The sequence below is a fragment of the Antedon bifida genome, chromosome 7 (genome assembly GCF_963402885.1).
Source record: "Antedon bifida chromosome 7, ecAntBifi1.1, whole genome shotgun sequence".
In the NCBI taxonomy this organism is placed as follows: Eukaryota; Metazoa; Echinodermata; class Crinoidea; order Comatulida; family Antedonidae; genus Antedon; species Antedon bifida.
The window spans coordinates 25,773,273-25,801,170 of NC_136232.1; the positions used below are offsets into that span (position 1 = coordinate 25,773,273).

The following is a 27,898-nucleotide window of genomic DNA, read 5'->3' on the forward strand; positions in this document are numbered from 1 at the left end:
GATTACCTCATTTTCTTGAAGGAAGACATAAATGTTAAGTTGCTTGCGGTGCGCTTGCGGTGCGCTTGCGTTGCGCTTGCGTTGCGTTACGTTCTTGTGCGAACCAAGCTTTAACCTGAGCGTCGGATTTGGTCTTTTTATGGTACTCCAAAAGCCTACTTTAGAAATAAACGAAACTTCAAATCCATTAATATTCTAGGCCTATTTTAATATGAATTGTTACAAACATAGTCTCTGATATTCAATCTTAACTGTACTGTTTTTAACGAATTGGCTCTCAAATAGAAGAGATTTGATTGAAGGAGTGACGGTTTTTATTTGGAGGGATGCATTCAACTTTTTTATACAGTATAAATCGAATGACGAAGCAGACAGGTCCGATGCGTTTTGCTTGTGTGAAAGCGTGTTACAAGTAGCTGAGAGCGCGACACTTGTACGATTGATTTAATGCCGAACGACAACACGAACACAAAATGACTGGCGAACTGGACGCATCAATGATTTACCAATAACGGGCCTTTTCATGACATAACAAAAGACTCTATTTAATTCAATGAAACCAATATGCTAATTTTTACTGAAAGACTTGGCAATGAAGTATGGATGAATAGCAACAATGTAAACGGCTCTGTGTGTTTGTATTCAATGGAAAAGAACTGAAGTTAACTACCAAAAGAGTTTAAAAGACCATAAATGGTGATTACGACTGAGCGAATGTAGGCCTATTCATTTTGGTAGACAGTGTACTATTTGGTGTCGTAAGTACTAAACGATTCATCTTTTATCCTAACCTGTTCAATAGACGTTATGCATTGATAGTCTTCGTAATCTACAGTGCATATTGAAGGCTTATTTATAGTAGTTATTTGTAAATCAGGATTTCATAATGTCATTATAAATCTGTAAAAGTAAAGAATTGCTTTTTTGAAGACAATTCGAAATTTAAATTATCATCCATATAGATGGGATTTATAATACTTAGATAATGTTTACGTCATTATCATGATAATGATATTAATTATGATAATTCTAAAGAAGGCGTCAAAACAAATGAAAATATTGTGAAAAATTATATTAAAAAAATAGCGAATTTGGAATTGTTATTGTACTTAAAAAATTATAGAATGTACTGTATTTTCCTGTACGGTGCTTTTATTATATTATATTATTTATATGTTTCAGATACTACAATTTTAGAAGAAGAAGATAAAAAATAAATTGAAGATGAATGTTTTTCATTCAGTAATGTTATGCATTGCTTATTTCCTGTTTCCAAAATGTGAATGTACTTTGACTATTCGTCCTTTGCAGACTGTGCTGATAGCTATTCCTACCCACTCTGCAAAATTTGATTGTATTGGCAAATCAAACGAAATAAAATGGTTCAGGAAAAGAAATGGTGAAAAAGATGTCGAGATTAAACATTCGGACATGTATCATATAACTGAAAATGACCAACGTTCGACGTTATCAATTACTGGTAACTCTTCTATGACAGAAAAGGTTGTTGATATTGTGCTGTTTTGTACATCAGATGGTGAAGATTCAACTACAGCTACTCTAAGAGTTTACAACCCTACATTGTCGTGGTTGCCAAACTGTAAACAACAACCGAAAAGTCTAACATCAGGAGATAATGTTGAAATGACATGCTTCTCATCGACGTTAGATTATATAAAAGAGTTACCAGATCTAGCATGGACTAAAAATGGAGTCATAATCAGTAATAAACCAAATGGAAATGCTACGTACACATCTGTTAAATATAATAAAATAGTGAATAGGGACGATAACGGTAGACAGTTTGTCTGTAAGGCTTCTTTACCAAACATGCAGAATCCACTTTCCTGTTCCGTGACACTCTATGTTGACTGGAGCAATAGCAATATCGTACCATACATAATTGTGGCTGTTCTTAGCATAATTGCCTTGATTCTGTTCGCCATCGTAATCGTCTTTGCATTTCGATTCAGAGAGTGTAAGTATTGTAAAGAGACAGTGCCACAACCTCAACAGGTGCTGGATATGTCATCTCTTCGAGAAGGAGTAGGTGTTCCAATTGCAGTTCTATCCGATCAATCTTCCGAAGACGAAGTCGTGAGTGTATCCAACCCAAATAAACAGACAACAAATGTGAACACAGAAACTAACATGAGAGCGAAAACTGAATCCAAAATGAAGTCGACTAGTTCAAATCATTCACGCGGTCATCACAAAAAAGATGCAAGATTGAATTTTGAGGACAATTTCCAAAAAGACGAATCTAAAAGTTACGCAACAAAAACAAAAGACATAGTGTTTAATTCTACAAAAGAAACTGTGGATGATGATTTAGAACAGTATAGATGTAGGCCTAAGCCAAATAGGACTCAGTCTGAACGAGTGCCGGTGTCTCCTGTCAGACAGCATCCGTCCACAAAAGTGTCCTCTTCAACTAGGCCTAGATCGTTACAACCTAGAAGAGCGAACGAACCAATAAATAATCTTGGTAGAAATGGGCGCTCAAAACAGCCAAAAGCAGACAATAATATTTCAAAAACAGACGATAAGGTTGTGTACGCGGATCTCAATTTTACCAGGAATCCAGGATTGAACATTGTCAAAGAAGAGTTTTCTTAAAACTTAGCTAAAATATTTCAAACAATTTTGTTGCTTAGTGTGCTTTTATAAATTACAAATAAATTTGGTTGCAATCGGTCCAGAATTATGCGTTTCTAACAATAATTGTAAGTGTTTGTTCATAGTTCACCTGCGTTTGTAACCTTACAGTAATGTAATTATTATAGGTGGATAACTAACGGCCAATTTACACAGACGAGCGGTAACGGTAAAAAAAAACAATATAGAATCTTTGTTATATGACCATTTACACACAATGCGGGTGATTTCCGCTCAGAATAGATACAGATTCTACCGGGGGAAGACTACGCGGGTTTCTGCTTACCGTTACCTGTGTAAATTGGCCTCTACAGTAATTATTATAGGTGGATAACTTAGGCGATTGTTTCAAAAGGTAAACACGTCAAGCACTTGGCCATTGCCTAGTAATTGTAGTGTGAAAAACAAACCATGAAATCTTAATCAGATTTACATTCATTAAAAAGACCTCCTCTGTTATCGGATTAAAGTTTGCATGATTAAAAATCTTAAACTAGTAATATAACATTCAAGTTCTAAAATACGTTTTGTCAGCACGATATTGCAATACTGTATGATGATTATTTTTCTGCTGGTGGGCATGTTGGCTTCTGTGCAATATTTCCTGGCGAAATCTTGTATTTGGTACTTTAAAAATATACTGCATAGTGTTCATGAAACAGAACATAAGTTAACATGCAGGTAATTAATGTGTTGCATAAAAGGATTATACATGGTTTATAATTTGAATACTGCACATTTTGAGCAATAAATGTAATTCAAAATATTGTAAAATCGATGTTCCGTTTTTTTTACCACTTTTCTGCATCTCATTAACCTTAGCGTTTATATTGATTTTTACAAAGTGCAATATACATATAATTTAGCACGTATTACATAAAATATGACTATAGACCTATTATTGTAACAATGAAACAGAACACAACCTGAATTTCAATCGACTAATTAAAAAAGTATGAATATAATATTCTTGTAATCTGAATGTATTATGAATTTACTGGCTGTTTTACTTCTCGTTTTGATACTGATACCCACAGCATTTTGTCATTTTTTCATTAATTTGCCTTTGGATGTATATATTATATTATATATATATGACGATACTTCTAGTGGTAACTGTAGTGGGAAACAAAACTCTGAAATTGTTTACAATCTTCCCTGATCATTTATATATTCATTAAAAAAATCCCCTTTGTTATCGGATTAAATACAATAAAATAATTAATATTCTTGATATCTGATTGTAGAGGTCTAAACATGGAGTAAGTCTTTACTCCATGGTCTAAACAAGTGTACTGACCTAAGTCTTAACGTTTACAAAGACGTAGAAAAAAAATCACATAATACGCATGCTCAGTGTAGAGATAGTCTCCGTGTACTCGTTGAAAATATCATTAGACTCATTTGTTTTAAATACGTAAACTTAACTGACGAGATATGTTTTAAGATAGGCCTAAGATATTTTAACAAAACTGATCGAAGGTTGTTACTCGAATATTGTAGCCTAACCTCGATCGTCATCATCATATATTTGACGTCATTTTATCTTGATTAACACACAGACCGTCATTATCATCGTTAATCAGTAGAAGTAATCATGTTATTATTTTAATTTGCTGCGCTGCAGCTGGTCCTTGTAGCATTTTGGTTAACAATTAGTTTCGTTTTAATATGGAGGAATTGGTTGGCGTAATCAACCTTTCTGACAAGGATCTCCTTTCATTTCTGTTCGCTGTAAAGAAAGCAAGTGAATCATCTTTTGTGTTTGTTCAACCAACAAAACGAAACAAGGTGGAGCTTTTATTGATGGATTAGATGTCATCAGTACGCATGCGTAATATAGAAAGCAGATGACAATAGCGCTAGTGATCTACTGTGAGAACTATTTGAAACTCACTGTAATAATAATACAACGAGTGTTGGTGCTTGGTACGACGGTTTTTCCACCCACAAAAGGCAATGCCATGACCAAAAAGGACCATATAGAAATGAAATGGACATAAATTACTCAAATTGTGAGTTTTAATATTAAAATGTGGAGTTGGCAGGCGATAATTTTGGCGGCGAATTTGTTAATCGTCGCACATGATGTGAACACGCAAACGATATTAGCTGGGCCTCGCGATACATCAGGTGTATCTGGTACAGATCAACGGCTAGCATGTACAGTCAACGGTGTGTCTTCTTTAACAGTTGTGCTCTGGGAAGTTCCTAGAGGCTCGATACTCATAAACCACGAAGCAGCCATTCCATCCGAGTATGGGAACAGATTTTCAACAGAGACAGAAACCATCAATGATGCGGCGAATGAATACACCTTTACACTTGTCATACACAATCTGGACGACAACGATGGAGGAGAATACAAATGTAAGGTTTTATTTGATTCTAACATTGTTGCTGAAGTGTCAGCGGATGTGTATGTTATGAGTCCAAGTAGCGATGGAAGGCCAACATGTTTTGCCAATCCAAGTGGAGAACTTGTTGAAAATGAAATAGTGACATTGACGTGTATATCCAGTAGTCCTACTGCTGATCTGGTTTGGAGGTCAGAGGGCAACCACTTGCCGACAACATCTTCTACAAAATACGCACCTTCGACGAGTGAGTTAAGTTTTAGTGCGAACGATGACGGCCGCAGGTATTCGTGTGTTTCGATTTCATTACTTTCGGAATGTAATCTAGTATTATCTGTACAGTATCCACCAAAAGTTGAGATCACACCCACCACAGAAGATGTCGAACTTGATAAGTCAGTTGGCTTCTCTTGTGAAGCCACTGGCAATCCAAGTGTGTTTACATATACATGGTTTTATTCTGGAAGTTTGATCACAGATTCTGGCCGGACAAATGGGTTTCAACTGGACAATAATGGTAAACTATTAACCCTTCCTGACGTTGACCCTAACGATAACGGGGTCACGTTGACCTGTCAGGTGACCAATGAGGTCGGAGAAGGGGAAAACGAATATTTTATTAAGACAGTAGAGGGTAAATCGACAGTCGAAATTGTAGGTCCAATATTGGTCACTATTGTGTTGTTTATTATATTAGTGATCCTGATTGCGTTTACGACCTGGTATTGCCGACAAAAGAAAACAATTAAGAAGATTAAAAAGAAAGAATTGATTCGACGAGCTGAATCAGCAAGAAGAAAAAGACAAACTTGTTCAGTAATTATTCCAATGAGGCAAACGAATTCACTAAGAGGGAACACTAATGTCGGGTATTTGCCCGATATTAATCCTCGAGAAAATGACGAGGACGATGATCGGTTACGACCAATTCCGAGACGGAAAAGCGAAACGTCGAGTATTGGTAAAAAGGGCAGTGTCGAAAGTAGTATGTCGGATTATATTGTACAAGATATGCCTACGACAGAAGAAGAAGATCCATCGGATGCCTCATACGTTTACCAAGTGAATCCTCACATTACAGACTTTAATAGCAAGAAAGGCTCGTACACCGTCAATATAGATTTGGATGATCCTTCGCTGCCATCAGAAGTCGATTCTACCGAAGACATTGATTCCATTATCCCGTCCACAGATTTATAGCATTCGTTTGATTCCCCTGTTGTCTATGGTGCGCCAGGCAGCCATTTAATTCGAAAATATAAATCTAAAGACAACTTGCTGAAAAAGTTTTGTGGGTATCGTGGCTAGTTCGAAAATATGGATTAGGCCTACAGTTGGCAATACAGATGTTTTATAATGATATATTAATTTTTTGGATAAAAAATGAAATAATATTTATATTATTGACACCATTGTTACAGTTGTACTACAATTTATGAGGGATATGTCTATAATACATTGAAAATATTTAAAGTAGTTTATATCTATACAGAATAAATACCAATTTGGCTCGCCATACTTGCAACGTGATATTCCAACATGAAACATTGAATTCAAAACATTAAGATGATAGTTATAATTGACACTTTTTTTAGTTTATGAATTCTAAATATATTGTGTAGGTTTTTTAAAGATAATGTACATAAATACATTTTATATTGTTTAATGAAATACGTCACCAATGTATTTAGATACGACTATGGTTATACTAAAACATCAGATGAAATGCAATAGTACTAATATAACTCAATTTTATATACCTTGTGTGAATATTTGTATGTGTATGTATATATCTATAATGGTAATATCCGTCATTCAGGCAAACTAAACATCTGTCTACACTATCAAACTTTATGTGACAACAAATGTTTATGTTTTAGTTTTATAGTGTAGACAGAGCTTACGACTTTTTAATACGATATTAAGTTAATATTCGTATTGGTAATCTATAATACTGTTTTGATATATGTGTAATATATTTATATTGAATTTGTAACAATAAAAACGTACTTTTATTGACGGATATACATTCAAAGTCAAAATGTTCGTTAAACGACAGGGTAATTTATGTATATTTTTATATTAATATTTTAAGTTGCACTCATAATGAAGTTATACTTGTGATAACAATGTAATAAATACCGGTGCTGCCCACTACAGGTGATTAGATGTATTTGTGTTGGGCGCAGTGTAGTTGAAATAATGTGTTATTTTCTCCATTAAGTTAACGTTATCCTGATGGTACGTCTGTTGTACAAGCGTGCGTACGATGTGCGTTCACGCACGCGTAAACTAAATGTTAACTTTCATATTTTGCAAAATATTCTTTTATCGTAAAAGAAACCAGATGAAGATGTACCACTACCCTTAAGTCATAATAATTGTATTGTCGAAGAAATATTTAAAAATAACGTTTGAAACATCAGTTTCAATAATAATGTCTTTGTTATTTTAATGTAACTGTCAAACATTATGAAGAACGTATTCAATGAAATAGCCTTCCTAATGTATGTTTTGATAATATCATAATGGGTAAAATATATTAGACATTAGATTTATGGATAGGTTTATCGATTCAGTAACAGTACAGCACATTATTAATGGTGATAGACAGTGAAATCCAATCGTCAGGGCCATCAAGAATACATTAATATGCGCGTACAAAACACGTATACTATATCATATCAAATGTTATACGCGCAAAATTTTAATGTCACTTACAACAAATTAATTTTAATTTACAATATTGTATTATTTTGTAATTCAATGTTATATTTATTAAGTTGGTCAATTTGATAATAAAAGAGTAACTAAAAATATTGAGTGAATGTTTGTATTTCAATACATTATACTTATAATTAAATGCGCGTACTATATCACCGTTGTTAGAACGCACTACCTTATCATAAGGCATGTATCATCATGATTTGAACGATGAAGAAGGCATGGGTCATCATTATTTGAACGCACTACGTTATCAATGAAGAAGGCATGGGTCATCATTAATTGAACGCACTACGTTATCATCGGAGGCGCTTACTACGTCTGATATTAATTTTCTTCTTGATGAAATAAAAATATTTATCCAGATATTATAAAAACAATCTCTGACGTGTTATTAGGTTTTTAATGATATCGGTTTCAAAATGAGTTGTTTTACAGTGTGTATACCTCCAGCTGCGTAAAATGTCCAGGCTAGCTTCTTCTGTGTGATAAAACAAAAACATATTGATTATTGGTAAATGATACTAGCAGATACTAGAATTACACTGCATTTGTAGAGAAACAAACCTACATATTTTGGTTAATGCGATTTTAAATTTGATTATTGTAAATAAACAATAAACAATTTGGCCTAAGGTACTGTAATATATAATAATATGATAATATATAATAATAATAATAATAGTCAATAAGTCATCATCTTCTAAATTATTCCATTTTATAATTATATAAATGTTAAGACCTAAACGTTTCTACGCATCTACAAATTAAATAGGTCGAGAAATATGTAACTGATATTAATAAAATAAAATAAATGACGTCATCGGTTCTGAAATGTCAAAGTGCATGTCACCGTCAGAGAGCGCCCGTTACCTATTGAAGGTTACGAAGAGTACAATCGAATCAAGATAAGTGTCAAAATCGAAACATATAGAATTGTCCCACAACTACAAACATGAAACTGCTTTTGAAAACACAGGAGTGCGCGTAACAAGCTGGTAAATGATTGATTTAAGCGCGTATTATCCTATGAATTGGCACCTCCGCCTTTTATTTGTCATTAAATCGTAATGGCACTGCTATCCTCTACCTACTTTACATCTCTCCTTCGTATATTCCGCCGTTTCCGTCTCATTTCAATGATTTTGATTACAGAAGTTGCCGCTTTCAGCAAGTTTGACAATCAAATAAGTTTTTGTGGCACTGAGTTCGTCAACACCACATCATTTGTAGACTTTTGATCTGCCAACTATAATCAGGAAATTTCGTTAGCCATAATTGAAGTAAGCCTTCTGTATAACCAAAGCCACGACAGGTCGGTTGGTCTTCAACAACCGGTACCTAGCAGACGACAACATCAAGAAGAAGCAGCATGTAAACTTCCGAAAGTACCCGCTAACATAGTTTGTGTGACGGTACAACATGCAGGCAGCATTTGTTCTTTCTGTCGTCATCACTCTTATGGTTGCAAATTGTCAGGAGTTTTCAACAAGACCACATAACACTACAACCTTCCAGCTGCATGGAACTCAATTTATTTGTGAAGTGATTGTGTCCGGGGGATTCTTAAAATGGAAACTACCAAACGGACAACTTATTGATAATAGTCTAAACTCCAACAAGTGGTTTGTATCGGAAACGTATCAAGGAAACAAAATATACTCAAGATTGGACATCAAATATTGTGAGACCTCGGACACAGGTAGATATGAATGCGTCTGGAGGTCGGACGACGAAGAAGTAATTTCTGTCGCGTACTTAAACATTTTGGTTCCAGAGACAACACAACCACATGTTTGCGCGGCGAGCTCCACGCTTGTCAGAGAAAACGATCTTGTGACGATTACGTGCGCCAAACTTATTGAAGGGAATGATCATCGCAATGAAAACGAAGGCACTCTTTGGTGGGAGGGTGCAAGCAGTTTAGAAGATACTTCGAGACATTTCATACGAGTAGATAATTGGAATTCTAGACTTTGGTATAACGTTGGGTTTTCATTCTATGCGAGTCCATCTTACAATGATGTACAACTCACGTGTGAAGCTGTGTTTTCTGATGGTATATCACATGACTGTGTTGTGGGACCTTTCAATATTTTATATATACCTATAGTGCGTGTAACCATGACACCAAGCACCGTACGAGATGGAGACGAGGTTGCGCTGACGTGTGAATCAAACGCTAATCCGTTTGCTAGCCAGCACGAATGGTATATAAACGGTTATCTAGTTGATGAAACAGAAGGATATATTGTGCGAGGAAAACGACTTTATATACCAAATGTTGATAAAACAAAGCACGATTTGCTTATTATCGGTTGCTTTGCGATAAATTCCTTAGGAAGAGGTAAAAATAGCGTACGCCTACTCGTAGAAAATAGTTTAAAGTACGTGGGACCTATGGTGTCTGGAATACTTGTTGGTATTATTTTGATAGCGGGTTTGATTTTATATCTTTCGACTAGAAACAAAAAGTCTTTACGTGTGTTTTTGAGAAATTGCGCCAGAGCGTCATTTAAATGGCAAAATGAATATACTGTCAAGCCAGACGATGATCAAAATGAACTATTTGTGATGAATAATTACAGGAGACGTTCTCGCAGAATGCCTTCCATAGTTTTGCAAAAGTACCACAGGCCTTCAGATCGAGATTCAGACGAAGCAAGGAGCACCTCCATAACATCAGGTCGAGAAACCACCTTATCAATATCGAGTACAGATTCGAAGGAATTGTATAGTGCCACCGAAGCATCCACATCTGGTATTTACCTTAGTGAAAGGACGCCATCAACTCGTTCTGGACTATTATCGAATTCATCTAGTACATCACCAGCTAGTTATGAAGAAAATGCGAGTCTTGTTTACGATGAAGCGGTTATCAAACAAGCGGACATTTACATCATAGGAGAAAAAGGCAAATTGAAAAATAAAAAATCAGGTCAGTCTACGGTACTTAAAGGTCCAAAAATGAAGAACACAGATTCAAAATCTAAACAAGGTAGTAACAAGTATGTTTTGGACTTTAAAGAAACTGGAAACACAAGTGATAAATCTTTAGACAGATGGTCAGTTAAAGATATAACCTTTGAAGAGTTAGATGAAAGAGTTTCGGTAACAACTTCAGAAAGAATCGCAGACGATTGGCCAGTGTCTAACCGATATAACAAATCAAAAACCGCCAAAACCGGACGCAGATCATCAATACGTGACACTACACAAACAATTCATCACGATTCTACGCGTGCGCTGTGGAACAACGCTGGTTTTGTACCGATTTCTTCAAAAGCGTCGAACTCTGGTAAAATACGACCTCGTGGCATTTATGTCAAGAAACACCAGAAAGCTATAGGAAGTCTTTATAATCAACTTAATGTTAAAAGTGTAAAACAAAAACGATCTTATATTGTGAACGTTGTCAATGACAAAGAGAGTGTTCCCCCAGCAAACCGTAATGAAAATGACGCAACACAATTTTGATAAATAAAAGAAAAGTTATTATTATATACTGAAGGAAATTTGAAACTTTATTAATCGAAAACGGGTAGAAAGCCACTTGTGAGACACGAACTTTGTTCTCCAAAGAATCGGAATCTTCTGCGTTGATATTTGTCATTATTACTTTTTTAATGGTTAATTTCGACAATACAATAATGTAAACACGATAGTTGTTTTTAACATACTTATTGAGCTTACGAGAAAAATGCCAATAGATTTTAAGCCTAAGTAAAACTAATTAGGCCTAAGACAAACAAGTTTCATTCTTTTAATGCTCACAAAATAATTGATTTTAAGCCTAAATAAAACATTTGAAATGTATGCAAACATGCGTAGAAAAATCGTGTAATACTATTTGGTACTGTGACGTGCGGATCAACATGCGTTTTGTTCAGTTAAAAATAAAATTTATGACACACATTGTCTTCTGGTATGCCATATTGACGTTCCATACCATACGGGCGTTCCATACCATACATGCGCGGTAATCATATCATGTTACCTGAGTTTGGTGGGAACCTACCATTTTCTGACATGGAAGGTGATGGTGAAGAAGATTAGCTAAACATTTTTTCCAGTAAACATTACCATTTCCTACACTATTGTATTTTATCACGTGTATATGTTTGTAGGCCTACCCCACGTCAATCAACATCAATGCCCTCTTGATGGACAATGATCTTCTATTTTGAAATGGTGCCTACTTCAATTTTGAAATGGTATCTTCATCTAATTAAACTTTGTTATGTAGCTACGTTTCATGGTCACAAAATTTAGATAGTTTTTCATCTTTTCCAAAAAGGCAGATATTATGTATACTTTTCAGTTTTCTGTAAAATATGTAAAACAACGATAAATGCTTTGTAGGCTTAACAAGAGTAAACTAAACATGGATGTTGTAATACATTCGACACCTATTACCAACAATATGCACTTGTACTGATTATATATAGAATGGTTAACATTCACTAAAGTCAGGTGGTTCAGGTGGCATTTACGAGAGTTCCGGAAAGCTTGTAAGGTGTCTAAGTGGCCGCTCCTGCTGGTATACGGTGGGCGCCTGGAGACGACGAATGCTAGAGGGTACTCGACTGCGACTCCCGGGCTCATCGGGTTTCCGGCAGCCTTAAAGGAGGACACAGGACGAAGAGGTTTGGTCTAGTTTGTCACTTGCATCATTGAAATCACCTTTTGTATATATTTTTTCTCTTTTACTAAAATGCTTACAATTAATCCTCTACCAATTTATTTTTTTCAACAAAATAAATAAAATTACATTTGATTATACCTCACATTATCACTTTCATGTGTCCGTAGCCTACCCCGCGTCAATCAACATTAATTATGCCCTTTTGAGTAACGATAATCTTAAATTTTGAATTCTTATTAACATTTGTTAACAAGCAATTCATTTCATCTTAGAGTCACAAAAGATATTTGTCCATCTTTTCCAAAAGGCAGATATAATTGTATTCATTTCTATTTGTAAAAATGTGTACAAAATCGTAATAGTTGTAATTGTTGTAACATTAAAAAATAACAAAAATTAATAAAATAAATAGGATGTTGTACTACATTCAACACCTATTTACACACCTATTTACCAACAAATACACTTGTACTGATTATATATAGATTGGTTAAAATTAAATTGAACACCTATTACCAACAAAATACACCTTTACTGCCTATATATAGAATGGTTAACGTTGAATAAAGTCAGGTGGTTCAAGTGGCATTTACGAGAGTATTGCAAAGATTGTAAGGTGTCCGAGTCGGCCGCTCCTGGTGGGATCGAAACTCAGGATTTCCCCTTCTGCTGGCATACAACCACGTCACTAGCTAGGATAGGACGTATGCGTTCTGCATGCACCAAGCAAGAATAAAAGCCGATTCCACCAGGCCTTAAAGGAGGACACAAGGTGAGAAGGTTTGGACTAGTTTGTCACTTGGATCACTGAAACCATTTTTGTAGAAAATTTAAAAAAAATGCATACAACATTCCTCTCACCCAACCAATCTGGCAGCAATAAATAATTGACAAATAATTATTATAACATTTTTAGATGATAAAATAAAAACACAAACCATTTTCTATTTCAATGTTTGTTTGTCAAATGTAGAATACTGATGTTAAATGAAGATTTCTCCTTTGTCCTGTTTAATGTGTAGTAGGCCTATTTAGGTAATATTAATTATATGAGTGGAATAGTATTACACAGGCGCAATCTTATGTTGTGAACTTGTCAATTACAACACGGAGTGCTGCAAACCAAAACAACTTTGATAAATGTTGATAAAATAAACGTTTGCTATTTTAAAGTAATGTTATTAAATAGTCATTGCCCAATAACAATATACTGCGCCTAATGTTGTGAAACCTCTAATAAGCGCTGTACATCGAAACTAAGAGAAAAAAAAAATGCGATGTGATCGGATGCGCCCTCGTCGCTCTAACCAGAGTAGGTCTAAATTGAACTCTGGTCAGCACCAGTTGTGTCTCGGTCATCCAGAGATCGTAAATATTGGCAAAATATAATCTTGTATCCATAAAGACGTTTAAAGTAAATAAAAGAAGTTTAGTCTTATAAATCAAATATCAGTTAGCGTATACCTCTGTTTATGTCGTATTTGCCTTTCCATACCTTTACTGTTAAAACTACGAAAGCCTATTCGTGCCACTCTATAGCAAACATTATCGAATTATCAGCTATGTGGACATTTCTGACGTATGAAAAAGAAGTTGAATTGTATTATTTCGATATTAGCTTGTATTCGATAAAGAATTTATATTTTTTTATTTTAAACATTTTTTTTGTGGACATGCACTCCATCCGTCTTCTATTGAACCTCGTAATATCTACATAATTGATAATTGCACAGGGAATTTCCCACACTAGTAGATATTTCCGGTTAAAAACCGACTCATTACTAGTGAGTAAGTTGAGAACATTTAAATTTGTTTTCTAGTACTACTACCTACCTACCTTGTCTACCTTGTCATCTGCTATTGGCAAGTCCATGACAGTCATTTTCTTCCACTCTTCTCTATTTAATGCTTTGTCCTTTAGTTGGTAATATTTGTTTCCATTTTTAAGTCTATCCAGTAGCATTTTTTCCTTCCTTTACCTGCTTTTCCATCGTATCTACCCTCCATCACTATTTTCAATAATCCTCCATTTCTAGTACTACTATAATTATTATTTATATTATTATTTAACAAATGTGACTTCCCTTTGTTTAGAATGGTCCATTCTGATTGTTAACATTATACCGTGTGTAATCGAAAGACAAACATACATAATTGTTTCCTATAGGCCTACAACGAAAAGGATTAAGAGTTAATATACGTTATGTTCTTCTTTAATAATGTGTGTTTTAACAAAAGGAGACATTGGATTACTTTCTAAAATTATCAAAAATATTATTAATTTAATAAACAGGACATTTTAAAATGTATAGGCGGGTTTATGAAAATTACGTAATGTATTCAACACCAATGCGGCAACAATACAATGTTATGCTATATTTATATAGAATACATTCACATAATGCTTTATAGGTGATCTGAGTGGTTTTGCTGTCGTCTGAGCGTCCGCTTCCTGGCGGGAACCGTGTTTCAGCGGCAGGTCTTGGCTGCATCCCACGCGCCGACTGCAGAGGGCCCCTGTCTGTCGGCGCGCAGGGTGTCAACTCTGACCCGTCGCCGAGCATCGCCCCTTCCAGGCCGCGGAGGTTACAGGTTACAGGAATCCTCGGATTACTGAAATATATTTTTTAAAGGAGGACACAAGGTTAGAAGGTTAGGACTATAGTTTGTCACTTGGATCACTGAAACCATTTTTGTACAAAATTCACTTAAAATTACTAAAATGCAAACATTCCTCTCACCCAACCAATCTGGCAGCAATAAATAAATAATTTACAAATAATTATTATAACATTTTTAGATGATAAAATAAAAGCAAAAACCACTTTCTATTTTAATGTTTGTTTGTTAAAATTTAGAATAAAGATTTCTCCTTTGTCCTGTTTAATGTGTAGTAGGCCTATTTAGGTAATATATGAGTGGAATAGTATTACACAGGCGCAATGTTATGTTGTGAACGTTGTCAATTACAACAGAGTGTTGCAAACCAAAACAACTTTGATAACAAATTTTGATAAAATAAACGTTTGCTATTTTTAAATAATGTTATATAGTCATTGCCTATAATAACAATATACTGCCTCTTATGTTGTGAAACTTCTAATAAGCGCTGTACATCGAAACTAAGAGAGAAACAATGCGATGTGAATGTGATAGGATGCGCCCTCGTCGCTCTAACCAGAGTAGGTCTAAATTGAACTCTGGTCAGCACCAGTTGTGTCTCGGTCATCCAGAGATCGTAAATATTGGCAAAATATAATCTTGTATCCATAAAGACGTTTAAAGTAAATAAAAGAAGTTTAGTCTTATAAATCAAATATCAGTTAGCGTATACCTCAGTTTATGTCGTATTTGCCTTTCCATACCTTTACTGTTAAAACTACGAAAGCCTATTCGTGCCACTCTATAGCAAACATTATTATCGAATTATCAGCTATGTGGACATTTCTGACGTATGAAAAAGAAGTTGAATTGTATTATTTCGATATTAGCTTGTATTCGATAAAGAATTTATATTTTTTTATTTTAAACATTTTTTTTGTGGACATGCACTCCATCCGTCTTCTATTGAACCTCGTAATATCTACATAATTGATAATTGCACAGGGAATTTCCTACACTAGTAGATATTTCCGGTTAAAAACCGACTCTATTCCTAGTGAGTAAGTTGAGAACATTTAAATTTGTTTTCTTGTACTATTATAATTATTATACTATCCAAATGTATTGAACCTGATTAAGTAGGTTACTATTGTGTGGGACCCAAGTAACCTATGTGACTTCCCTTTGTTTGGAATGGTCCATTCTGACTTTTAACATTATATAATTGTTTCCTATAGGCCTACACCGAAAATGATTAAGAGTTAATATAAGTTTATGTTCTTATATTTAATAATATGTGTTTAGGAGAAAGGAGACATTGGATTACTTTCTAAAATTATCAAAAATATTATTAATTTAATAAAAAGAACATGTTTAAAATGTAGGCTAGGTTTATGAATATTATGTAATGTATTCAACACTAATGCAGCAGCAATACAATGTTATCTATATTTATATAGAATACAGTCACATAATGCTTTATAGGTGATCTGAGTGGTTTTGCTGTCGTCTGTGCGTCCGCTTCCTGGCGTCCTGGTGTTCCAACGGCAGGTTTTGACTGACATCACACGTGCCGATTGCAATAGGGCCCTCTGTCTTCAGCGCAGATGTCAACTCTGACCCGTCGTTGAGCATCGGCCCTTCCAGGCCTCGGAGGTTACAGAATACAGAAATCGGATCGCTGAAATATATTTTTCATTTTCATCCCTGACATTTTATTGTTAAATTATCACCTTCAATTGTGTTAATGTGCTGTATTTTCCCAATCTGTTGACGTACCGAGGTATGGCACACCCAGCACGCCATACATTGACGTTCCATACCCGTGGCGCGCACCCATTACTGTTGCCTAGGAGTTTGATGGAACCTACTATTATTGATGGAGGAGGAATGAAGAAGATCACCGGAATTATAAATTGTCTTGGTAACTTTACCACGTCACATTATTGTAATGATCAAAAAATGTTCATCTTTTCCAAAAAGGAAGGCAGATTATCTTTCTGTTGGAAATGCAAATTCAACACGCAGGCCAATTATTATAGCCTACACTACATTTTCAAACTATTCTGTTTTATAAGTATAAGAAAATATACGCTCCTCCTACGTAATGTAATGAGTTTGTTTTGAGGACGCACGGAATTCTGGTGTAGTTTGCCCATGGAGGTATAAAATAACTGCCTTAATGGTCTGCCTACTGTGTAAGAGAGTTATATGCAATTATATTTTACAATTGGCCTATTGACACAAATGTCTTATGTATACATTATGCAGACATTACGGAAATCAATAAAACCCTTTGCTTTGTTCCACTCGCTTTAAAACACCTTTCGAATCAGTTACTTATTATTTGGGGTTTTTTAGCCTACTTTAAGGCCTATTAGTTGGGTATGAATGCGATATTAATTTGTATTAAAAAAAAATCAACAATTATAATGACATGGAAAAGATGTGAAATATTTAGAGATCTAAAGAATTGAAGCATTCTTTCAAAATGTCTGTCATATTTAACCGTACGCTCCTCCTGTAATAAGAGTTTGTTTTGAGGACGCGCGGAATGCTGGTAGTCTGCCTACTGTGTTCGAGCTGTTTATGCAATTTATATTTTACAATTGGCCTATTGACACAAATGTCTTATGTATACATATGCAGACATTACGGAAATCAATAAAACCCTTTGGTTTGTTCCACTCGCTTTAAAACACCGTTCGAACCAGTTGCTTATTTACTTCGTTTAGTATCCGAGTATTTAGGCCTATTAGTTTGGGTATGAATGCGATATTAATTTTTATTTAAAAAAATAAAAAAATGACATGGAAAAAATGTGAAATATTTTAGAGATCTAAAGAATTGATTCTTTTCAAAATGTCTGTCATATTCAACCGTTGTGTCAGTGTTCACATTATACGCACTGCTGTTGTTTAGAAGCTAATCAATAGTAAGTTGGTTTGCCATGGCAATAAACGCTATAGCGTCATCCCCTACCGCCATTCGTCATGGATCGCTTGTCTCAGCCTTTTTATTTAAACAAATGATGAAATGTCAGCTAAATACAGTGGTTTTTATAGGATTAGAAAACGGAGAAAGATAGATAATTACATCGAAGAATCAAAATGCTGCATTACGAACGGTTTTTTATTTCTGATAGTAATGATATGCCTAAAAATAGGGCTAACGTCAGGTGGTTTAGACGTCTTCCCTGACAGCATCAACATAGCAGAAGAGGACACGCTATATCTTATGTGTACATATACACCTAGTACTGTTATTAGTAAGAAATATCTGCTACAATGGTCTTTTGGAACTATTACCGCCGCGGAAGGAGGTACGATTCCCCGACAGTGGCAGGTATTCGGCGGGTACGAATCGGGAAGTTACGACTTACGAATACCGTTCGTTTCTGCTGACGACGCTGGCGTTTACGTATGCGCGTTGGTGGATGACGACAACGGTGTTCTTGAAAGTGTCAGTATGACTGTTAGTGTCACACCGATTCCTATAAGTAATTTCCCAACATGTTTGATAAGCAGAACTGGAACCGTGTTACTTGATGAGCAATTAGACGTTGTGTGTGCTTTTAAACAGGCTTCTCTATCAGGAGAAAAGTTAGAGCTAAAACAGAAATCTTCCACAGGGTATGAAACATTAGCAATGAGCTCGACAACTTATACCGCCAGTGAGTACACCATTAATCTTAAAATGACACTTAATTTACAACGAGATCACCATGAAGCTGAGTATGCATGCTTTGCTTCGGGTGGAAGTCTTGAGGTGCAAACATCATGTCTATTTCAACAACTACATGTTAGTTTCAGGCCATATGTCAATCTGGATCCGATACTGGCTGTTATCTCTAACCAGAATGACGTCATATCATTTACTTGCTCTGTCATAGAGGCTTACCCAGTTGACGTCACATTCAAATGGTTCATGGCAGGTGATATTATTAGCACAAGTTCAGATAGATTTTCAATAAGAACAATTTCAAGTGTGTCGAACGAACTTACAATATATCAAATTATCAGCGCAGATGACGGTACGAATGTTGTCTGCGAAATCGAGAACGCAATTGGAGCGTCAATTGCTACCGGAACGATTCGATTTGAAAATGAAGGAGAAAATACTGCTGAATCATCATCAGAAAGTGACTGGTACTTAATTTTTATTATAGGATGTTTGGGAATAGGAGGTTTAATGTTAATAGTTGTTTGTAATGTTTACTTTAAGAAAAAGCGTGAACAAAATCAACAGAAAACGCTTGCTGCCAATAAGAATACACCTCCAAAGCAGCAGCAAGTCTTTACCGTTGATCGACGACCGTACTCACAGCGGTATGTCAACGTTAGTGGTTCGAGAGGCAGCGAATACGTTACAAGAGCCATTCGTGGTGACCTTACGGAAACACCGTCCTCCTCTACACGCCGCAAACATCGATATTCCAGCGAGAGTACTCGTCCGTTGACTGATAGTGGACATTCATCTTTGAGGACAAGTCCAGAAGCTAATAACTCGTCTAGTACACATCGGAGTGCGCATGCGACACGTAATCGTCATCACAGATCGAGACACGTCCCACATATATCGCACTACAACAACAACCACCACAGGCACATACAACATAAATATCAGCGAAATTCGTCCACCGATAAAATGCGTAATTTGCCTCCAAACCAACACAATCGCAGAAGAGATAGAGTACATCCGAACGCAAACAACGCTAGTGATGTAATAGGTGCATCATCACTACAGAATTTATACAAGAAACGGAAAACTCGAGGTGAGAGAGATCGGATAAGAAGTAAAACAACAACACCACGGGATCCGAGAAGAATACCTATTCAAGGTAATCCAACTGCTCAACAATCGAACAAAGTCGTGCCACCAATAGATACAACAGATGGAAGAGGAAGCAGTAATATACACAATAGTGGACCACTGGTGAATGATGGGGCATCTGCAAGAGATACTGTGCCTGCAGCAAGTGCGCCAACAACGTCTAATAACGTCCAGAAATCTCCTATATCTCAAGCAAGCACCATTGTGTATGCAGAAATAAATCAATGTAGTCCACGATCAGAGGAACCAATTCGTAGTGGAAGTGAACTGCATTCTGCTGCTGCTGACCATGTTGTTCAGATTGAAGACAATTAAAGATATACACATTATGTATTTGTAAAAGGGAAGGCATCTAAGATATTTCGGCCAATATATTTGTAAAACTGTAAATACTTTAAATGTGCCAAGTATATTACTTATACGTTATAAACCGACTTCTTGAAATTTATAAGATTCAGGACTTTATCATAATGAATATGGAGTTTGGCATTCTGGACATTTAAAAAATAGAAAGTAACAGAATTAATGAAAGAATGTATTTTCATTCCGTTTTTATAATAATATCAGTCTCAGTGTTTGGTAAAATTTGTTGTGTATGATTCTACCAATGCAACTGAGCTCGCCTTGCCAAGATAGGAACTTGTAACAGTCCTTTGACTGGCTGCAACAAATACTAACAGTACTATCTATTCTCCGCGGTGTCTATTAAGGGGCGTGAAACTGATCGTGTCGCAGCCACAGATAAACACTTTGATTTCCGGGGCTCAGCATTATGTTGTTAGATTGCATTGGTTCTACCAATAGAGGGCCACCTTTAAAAAATCATCATGGGAAAAACTTAAAATGATGTACAGTACATTTAATATTAATACAGTACCATTATATTTAAACCGTACATTTAGTAAGTGTTTTTTATATATTAAATTGAAGTCGAATATTAAATATATTTGTATATGTGCAAGCGCTACTCTTTAAATTTAGAAGTAAGCGAAGAAAATTCTAAACCTACTACAAGTCATACCACTAACAATACAACCATAATGTAGACTTGATTATTTATCTTTTATTTTTACCTTTCTCCAAATATAATCGGAAAAACACAATATTTTACATAATTATAATATTTTATATGTTTTTTTGGCATTTACATATTTATTAAAATGATTACATCTTAAATAAAACACAATGAGGGAGAAATAATCATATTATTGATTATTGTTTTGACAAACAGAAAGACATTTAACTGTACTTGTTCAAATATTAATGTTAAATACGATCTTCCAGTTTTCTTTGTTTATTTCTGGTTATTTATTTTTTTTCATAAAATGACATCCTCAATTTGTTGTGGAAGAATCCCGAAATTTTAGAGCATTTGGGAAATTTCAAATCACATAAATAAAAATACATCTTAATCCCAGCCATTTTGGGTGTGGTCTTAACCATTTTAAGTGTGGTATTAACCATTTTGGGTGCAGTCTCAACCATTTTGGGTGTGGTCTCAAATCATCACTAGTGCGATTTAAACCATTTTGGATGTAGTCTCAACTATTTTGGATGTGGTATCAACCATTTTGGATGTGGTATCAACCATTTTGGGTGTGGTCTCAAATCATCACTAGTGCAGTTTAAACTATTTTGGATGTAGTCTCAACCATTTTGGGTGTGGTCTCAAATCATCACTAGTGCTGTTTGAACCATTTTGGGTGTGGTTCCATCATCAGTACACACCAACTTCACAAATCTTAGGTACACAACTGGTTTTAATAATTGGGGTATTATATACTATAGTAATGCACATATTTGGTACAGTGCAATAACAATAGTACAAATAATAATAAAAAGAGTTGTTAAAAGGTAATGCTTCATTTACCTCACTCCTCTCCTGCTGGGAGTGCATCTTCTAACCGTTTGATAAATTTTACTTTGATTTCTGTCTGGTTATCGCCTTTAAGTACATCTTGAACAAATCTTACATTGACTTCCATTTGGACCTGAAAAATAAAGATATAATGTATAACGTTAATTGGTTTGATCTAAGAAAGATCAGAGATCCCAATTTGGGAAAGTGAAATATTGGCAAAACAAGAGAGGGCGCTATAAACATTGAAAAAGATTTTTCAAATTTAAGCTAGCTAATAATGTTTGTTTTATTTTCATTCCACTTTGAACAAGACGATTGAAAGATTAATCAAGTTATATTAATCATTTATTATGATTAATCAATTCAATCATCTAAGATTGAGAGGCTAATCAATTCAATCATCTAAGATTGAGAGGCTAATCAATTCAATCATCTACGATTGAGAGGCTAATCAATTCAATCATCTAAGATTGAAAGGCTAATCAATTCAATCATCTAAGATTGAAAGGTTAATCAGTTCAATCATCTAAGATTGAAAGACTAATCATTTGCTTACCATTTCACAAGCACCCCTAATTACACCACATAATAAATTAGAATAATTAAGGTTGTTGTGTTCCTCAGGTAGTTCCACAAAATCTGTGAGTGGGTTGTTGTCCAATATCAGAGAAAATTCATCACCACCAGCACTCCAATTGGCCACTGTTGGTGTTATACCAAGGAACATCTTAAAACCATTCTAAAAAACAAAAATGATTTAAATTCAATCATCTGTGCAACACCATTAGTCCTTTGTTGATCATCTGAATCGGTAGGTCATGAATAAATTGGTTGGAGTCTTTTTTCTTAAGTTCTGCTTAAGCTCTGTCTACACTATCAGACTAGTTTGACAAAAAAAGTGTGATGTACCTAAATATGGTAGTGATATTCCCAAATATGGTAGTGACATGACATCATCATGTCCATATATAGGCACATCACATTTGTTTGTCTCATAAAGTTTGATAGTGTAGACAGACATTTACTCTACTACTTACTTTTGCGATTACATCAGCTGTTTCTCTAAAATCATGGCACCTTCCAACGTTTGAACGAGAAAGAAAATCTTCTACTAGTCGCACTCCAATATTGTAACCCCTAGATTGAGATTGTAAAGATTGATACAAAAAGATAGTAGAGAAGTCCTTGCATGTGAGTGAAATTCTTTTTTTACCCACCACTGTCTACACTATCACATTTTATGTGACAAAAAAATGTGATGTGCACATATATGGACATGATGATGTCATATCACTACCAAATTTGAGAACATCACACTTTTTTTGTCAAACAAGTTTGATAGTGTAGACAGAGCTTTACAGGCTGCTTATTTCTGAGGTATAGTACTGTTTAATATTGGCTGCAAAAATAAGTACATGTATGCTATTAATTGATATTACATAACAGTAGTATGGAATTTGATTTAATGTTTTTTTCTTACATTTTATCAAGTTGTTTGTTGACTTCTTCATCACTTTCATAGTCTTTGACAAGTTGTGCTACAAGAGATCCATAAGTAAGGGTGAATAGTTCTTGACTCTATAAAAACAAAATAAAAATTGTTCTTTTTAAAGTACAATTAGTAATTACCACCGCCGGGCAAAGAAAGCCCATTATTCTATCTAGGCTACATAATTCTAAATTTCAATAATATATATCTAGCCCAGGCTTGATCTACTGTAGCTAGCTTCTTACATTCCTGCTTAGGTGCTTCTAAAATAAATTAGAAGTCTAGCTACGACCTTACCAAAGAGTGCACGGCTAGGCCTGGGTTAGTAGCTTCATCCTGTTAGCTACAGTTGGTCCACTGCAACTGAACTACTACTGTAAATGAAGCAAGCAGCATATACATTACTGCAATATCCAGGCCTAGCCTACTAAACTAAAAGCAACGAATTATTTATAAAATCGTGCAAACACCGTGATTATAAAATAATACCTGAATAATCTAGGCTATAAAGCTTCAATACATACCACTTTTTTGGAGTCTGTTGTTCTGCTACCTTGTCTTGACATGTTTATATCTGTTTGAGGCTAGGCTAAGCCTTGATACTCAACTTTTCATTTCACAGACTAAAAACACTCTGCGGAAAAACATACGATCAACCATTGTTGGTAAGGGTAGAGATTGCGTAAGTATATTCAAATAATACTTGTATGAAATTGTATGAATAAATAAAAATAATGATTAAGATATTTAATCAATTGTATAGTTATTATATAAAATATCCCAATATGTACATATCTTTATTTTAGCATTGTGATTATAAAAATATAAAGCTGTCACCCCTTTTTTATTAAATGCACTCTCCCATGACAAAAGGAAATGATGGCTCGTCCCAAGTTCACAAATCATCGGAACCAGCAGAGTGTGAGTTTTGTGAAAGTGAATTAGATAATCTATAGACAACATTTTCGGTATGATTGTTGTATGCGATGGCATGGATTCAAATTGTGAACATACCTAATTGGACTGTCCAAGATGTTCAAGAATGGATGAAAGGTAATATCGCTTTCTTTATTTGTTGGTTACAGTGTTTTGTGGGGTGTTTCCTAAAGCCAAAAGTTTGTGTTCTGGATATACGAATGAGCAGCCATGAGAGGCTGCCTAAGGTACCTACAAACTTGACTGATTTATCACCTCAGAGACACGACCCTGGCCTGGAAGAGTCAACAATACTCATCAAAAACAACCCGGAAGTTATTGTATGAGAGCTTATTTTACATAGCTAGATTGAAATTATTATTATAACTTTAGGGTCTAATATTTTTTTATTTAATAAGCAAGTTAGTTTATGCTAATTAACAGGTGGTTTTGTGTTACAAACCAAACATTTATTGACTTTAACTTTATATAAGAAGTGTATTATTTTTTGACAGTCATAAACAATAAATTTACAATTAAAGTTTCACAGATTGCTGCCGAATAATCTGATAGTGATTAAATATTTATTAATTTGAAAACAATATGGTATGAAATGATTGAACCAGATGGATGTCAATATAGTACCATTACTGATGATAATTAAAAATATTTATTTAGATATGTTTTTGATAAAGGGTGGGTTTGGGTGGGTCCACTATACATACAGTACATTAAACCATGAATTGACTCTAGTCTATGTAGATCTGGTCGACAACTCCCTAAATTTAAAAAAAAAAGAAATCCTTGGTATATACTCTGTAACCCCGCCCACCTTTTCTACTAAAAATTCCAAAGATATTAGAATCTTCTTTTTTTACTGTACTATTTATATGTTTTTTTATAATATATTACTGTAAATATTTTGTGATTGAGCCTATTTAAAAAAATTTTATATACAGTACATAAACAATCTTTTGTTGGCTTTAAAGTTTCTTAGCCTTGACAGTTTTGCTTTCACGCATCGATGCAAACGTGATTGTTTTCGTCGGTTCTATGATATCTGTTTAATTTCATTGAATTGATTGAGTGATTCATAAAAATTGTCTGAATCACTCTACCAGAATGGGCCTTGTCTTCTCTTGTATGGTTGCCCACAGTTTAAAACTGAATCATTCTACCAGAATGGGCCTACTGTCCACATACAGTAGTAATTGGGATCTATATTAGTCAATAAAATCAGACAAAAGTTTCAGAATGGATTTGTTTATCTTAGAATTTATTCAATACATTGAAATCTAAATACTGTTGTTTTAATGCTTCTCATCTTTGTCCCTTCTGATCTACAATGCAACACAAATAATTTATTGTTTATGCTAATTGGCGTTATAAAAACATTTATTTTGTTAAAACTAAGCATGATTGTTTTGCTCTGTAATAGTATGAAGTAAATTGGTTGCAAACAATGCATTCAACTCCTTTACTCCAGACACCTTGGGATTTTCCACAAAGTTGGGGTTTTTTCCAAATTGTTTTGTTTAACACAGTTTTTGGTTTTCAAAAAGATGTTTAAATGATTTTTAAAGATATTAAGGAGTTGTACACTATAAGGGTTGTCTGGAGTTTGTATATTTTCTCCTCTGTACTTTTTTTAAGACTGATTGACACTGCTGACCTTCAGTAATTGCATTGACAAACTTTTGACCTAGATTATAGAGGGTGACCCTAAACAGGGAATGCTGACAAGTAAGGGGCCCTCATGATGAGTTATGTGTCTGTGTGTGACAATGGCACTAGTAGTACTGTACACTAGTATACTAGATGAAAGAATCTTGTAAACACTAAATATATTTTACAAATATTGTGAACAGTTTGTTGGTTTTTGGCGGAGTGTACACTGTAAAAATGAATGGCTTTAGTTATCTTGTTATCTTTTTCTTTAGGGACCTGTATTTGACAAGAAACTTGTTTTCTTCCTTAATAATGTCTTAATTTTGCCATTATTGAAACTAATAAATGTTCTTGAAAAATAATAATCATTAATTAGTTATTATTCTGCTCACAGGATTGGACGATGACTTACAGTGTTATCGTGGCACGTTTGAAGACAATCAAGTTAATGGAACAAGATTGTTATCTCTGTCTGCTGAGGACTTAGAAGATCTTAATATTCAGAAACTAGGTCATCAAGAACTTCTGCTGGAAGCCATCGTTCTTTTGCATGATTTAGTAGGTTTTTATTAATAAGAACAGTAGCCTAACGTAACGTAACGCACAGGGAAAAGACCCCTGGTTTAGCACTCCTCTAGAGGCCCTCCAACAATGGGTAGTTGCATTGGACTGCTTATGCTTTGAGCCCCTTAAGCTCTGGGCTCCTGGGTTTAGCCAGTAAGCACTCATAGCCTTACACCACTGATTAGGATTCTTTCATTTTACGACCAGCAACCAAATTTACATCATTTTAATTAATTGTGTGTGCTGCCTCGCTCTATACCTTATAAAGTTTTAGTGTTTTCCACATCTAGTTGTTTATCACCGACACATTGACATGACTTGTTCAAACTATTCCTAATTATAAGCCAAAGGCTAGCACTTGGCAGCAGTTGAGAGTGAGTGATACAATGGAAGATAATCAACATTTCTGTCTGTTCACCAAATTATTAAAAATTTTATAATAATTTACTATGTTTAATATAAAAATCCACATTAGGATTGTTTTTGTTTACACTGGTTCATAATTTTAGTTCTTCCATAATAATATATAGTAGTACATCTTCAGGACTTTCCCAAATGTCATAAAAGTCTCCCCTGAATGGGATGTCCCAAAGCGAGAGGCTCGCAGCCTGTCAAATATTACTACCAATAGCAACCAAAAAAAAAACAAAAAAAAACAATGAAGGCTTATTTAATACACTGACTAATTGTTACTTTCTTTTTTCTATCACACAGAATTACAACTTGCCCACTGACACACTACAGTCTGTGACACTCTCCTTGAGTTGCAACGCCAAACACTTACACAGTGTGGTGTCCAAACGACAACAGGAACGGGAAGGCTCCAGAGTCGACGAACAGTTTTTTAGAACAGACGGGTTAACATCGGACGTATTAACATTTGTCACTCATGTGATAACATCAGCAAAACTGCTTATCTCATGGCTGGATCGGTAGGAACATTAAACAACATTTTAATATTGAACATTAAACATTTAATACTGTATTGCTCTGTGGTTTAGTTTATATATTTTTTTTTAATTCCTGCCAAATACAAAACAAATATATAAAACTTATTAAAGGCAAGAAAAAGACTCCAAACAGCTACTAAACACATTGCTAGTGCTTTTTATTGGAATATTTAAGTTTTGTTCTTTAACTGTGAATTTTTGTTCGTGTGCAGAAAAAAATTTAAAGATAAACAAACAAACCCAAAACAGACAAATAAAAAAAATTACAATCCACAATTACAACATCTACAAGAACTTGAAATTTATACACATCAAAGATTAACAGATTTAAAAAATTTAAAATATAAAAATTAAATATTATTTATATAACAATGTAATTATTGAATGTACTTTACACTTGTAGCTACACATTTTATAATAAGTAACACATTAATCAACATTTTATTGTTGACACATTTGTTCATATTTAATGTGAGATAGTGACTTTTATTATTTAACCATTTCCTTATGACGAATGCCACAATTTTAACATTAATTCTTAGCAGCTTATATAGCTCCTTATATAAAAAATATGAAAAATTAAACAGGAAAAAAGATGAGATGTGGGATTATTATGAGAAAGAAATGATAGTT

General features: G+C 34.6%; 5 protein-coding genes across 6 annotated transcripts in view; 4 read left to right on the forward strand and 1 right to left on the reverse strand.

Moving 5' to 3' along the window:
* The first annotated feature begins 572 nt into the window (after positions 1–572).
* On the forward strand, positions 573–2,704 carry LOC144847782 (uncharacterized). Its single transcript, XM_078704299.1, has 2 exons — positions 573–758; positions 1,183–2,704. The coding sequence occupies exon 2, from the start codon at positions 1,225–1,227 to the stop codon at positions 2,617–2,619; it is 1,395 nt and encodes a 464-aa protein (XP_078560425.1). The 5' UTR covers positions 573–758; positions 1,183–1,224; the 3' UTR covers positions 2,620–2,704.
* A 6,260-nt stretch (positions 2,705–8,964) lies between these two features.
* LOC144847919 (uncharacterized) lies at positions 8,965–11,287 on the forward strand. Its single transcript, XM_078704505.1, has one exon. The coding sequence runs from the start codon at positions 9,162–9,164 to the stop codon at positions 11,214–11,216; it is 2,055 nt and encodes a 684-aa protein (XP_078560631.1). The 5' UTR covers positions 8,965–9,161; the 3' UTR covers positions 11,217–11,287.
* A 6,685-nt stretch (positions 11,288–17,972) lies between these two features.
* Positions 17,973–20,583, forward strand: LOC144847819 (uncharacterized). The gene has a single exon (XM_078704346.1). The coding sequence runs from the start codon at positions 18,022–18,024 to the stop codon at positions 20,131–20,133; it is 2,112 nt and encodes a 703-aa protein (XP_078560472.1). The 5' UTR covers positions 17,973–18,021; the 3' UTR covers positions 20,134–20,583.
* A 539-nt stretch (positions 20,584–21,122) lies between these two features.
* LOC144847331 (trafficking protein particle complex subunit 3-like) lies at positions 21,123–23,788 on the reverse strand. Its single transcript, XM_078703620.1, has 5 exons — positions 23,693–23,788; positions 23,160–23,257; positions 22,717–22,816; positions 22,236–22,418; positions 21,123–21,809 (listed from the first exon to the last, which is right to left on the reverse strand). The coding sequence occupies exons 1-5, from the start codon at positions 23,732–23,734 to the stop codon at positions 21,690–21,692; spliced, it is 543 nt and encodes a 180-aa protein (XP_078559746.1). The 5' UTR covers positions 23,735–23,788; the 3' UTR covers positions 21,123–21,689.
* A 265-nt stretch (positions 23,789–24,053) lies between these two features.
* Positions 24,054–27,898, forward strand: part of LOC144847407 (CNK3/IPCEF1 fusion protein-like) — a 31,963-nt gene continuing 28,118 nt past the window's right edge. The window contains exons 1-3 of one of the 2 annotated variants that reach the window (XM_078703747.1): positions 24,054–24,221; positions 26,146–26,309; positions 27,030–27,247. In XM_078703747.1, coding sequence (XP_078559873.1) covers positions 24,155–24,221; positions 26,146–26,309; positions 27,030–27,247 — 449 coding nt within the window. In that variant the 5' untranslated portion in view covers positions 24,054–24,154. The remainder of the gene's footprint in view (positions 24,222–26,145; positions 26,310–27,029; positions 27,248–27,898) is intronic. The other variant, XM_078703748.1, reaches the window with a different exon arrangement.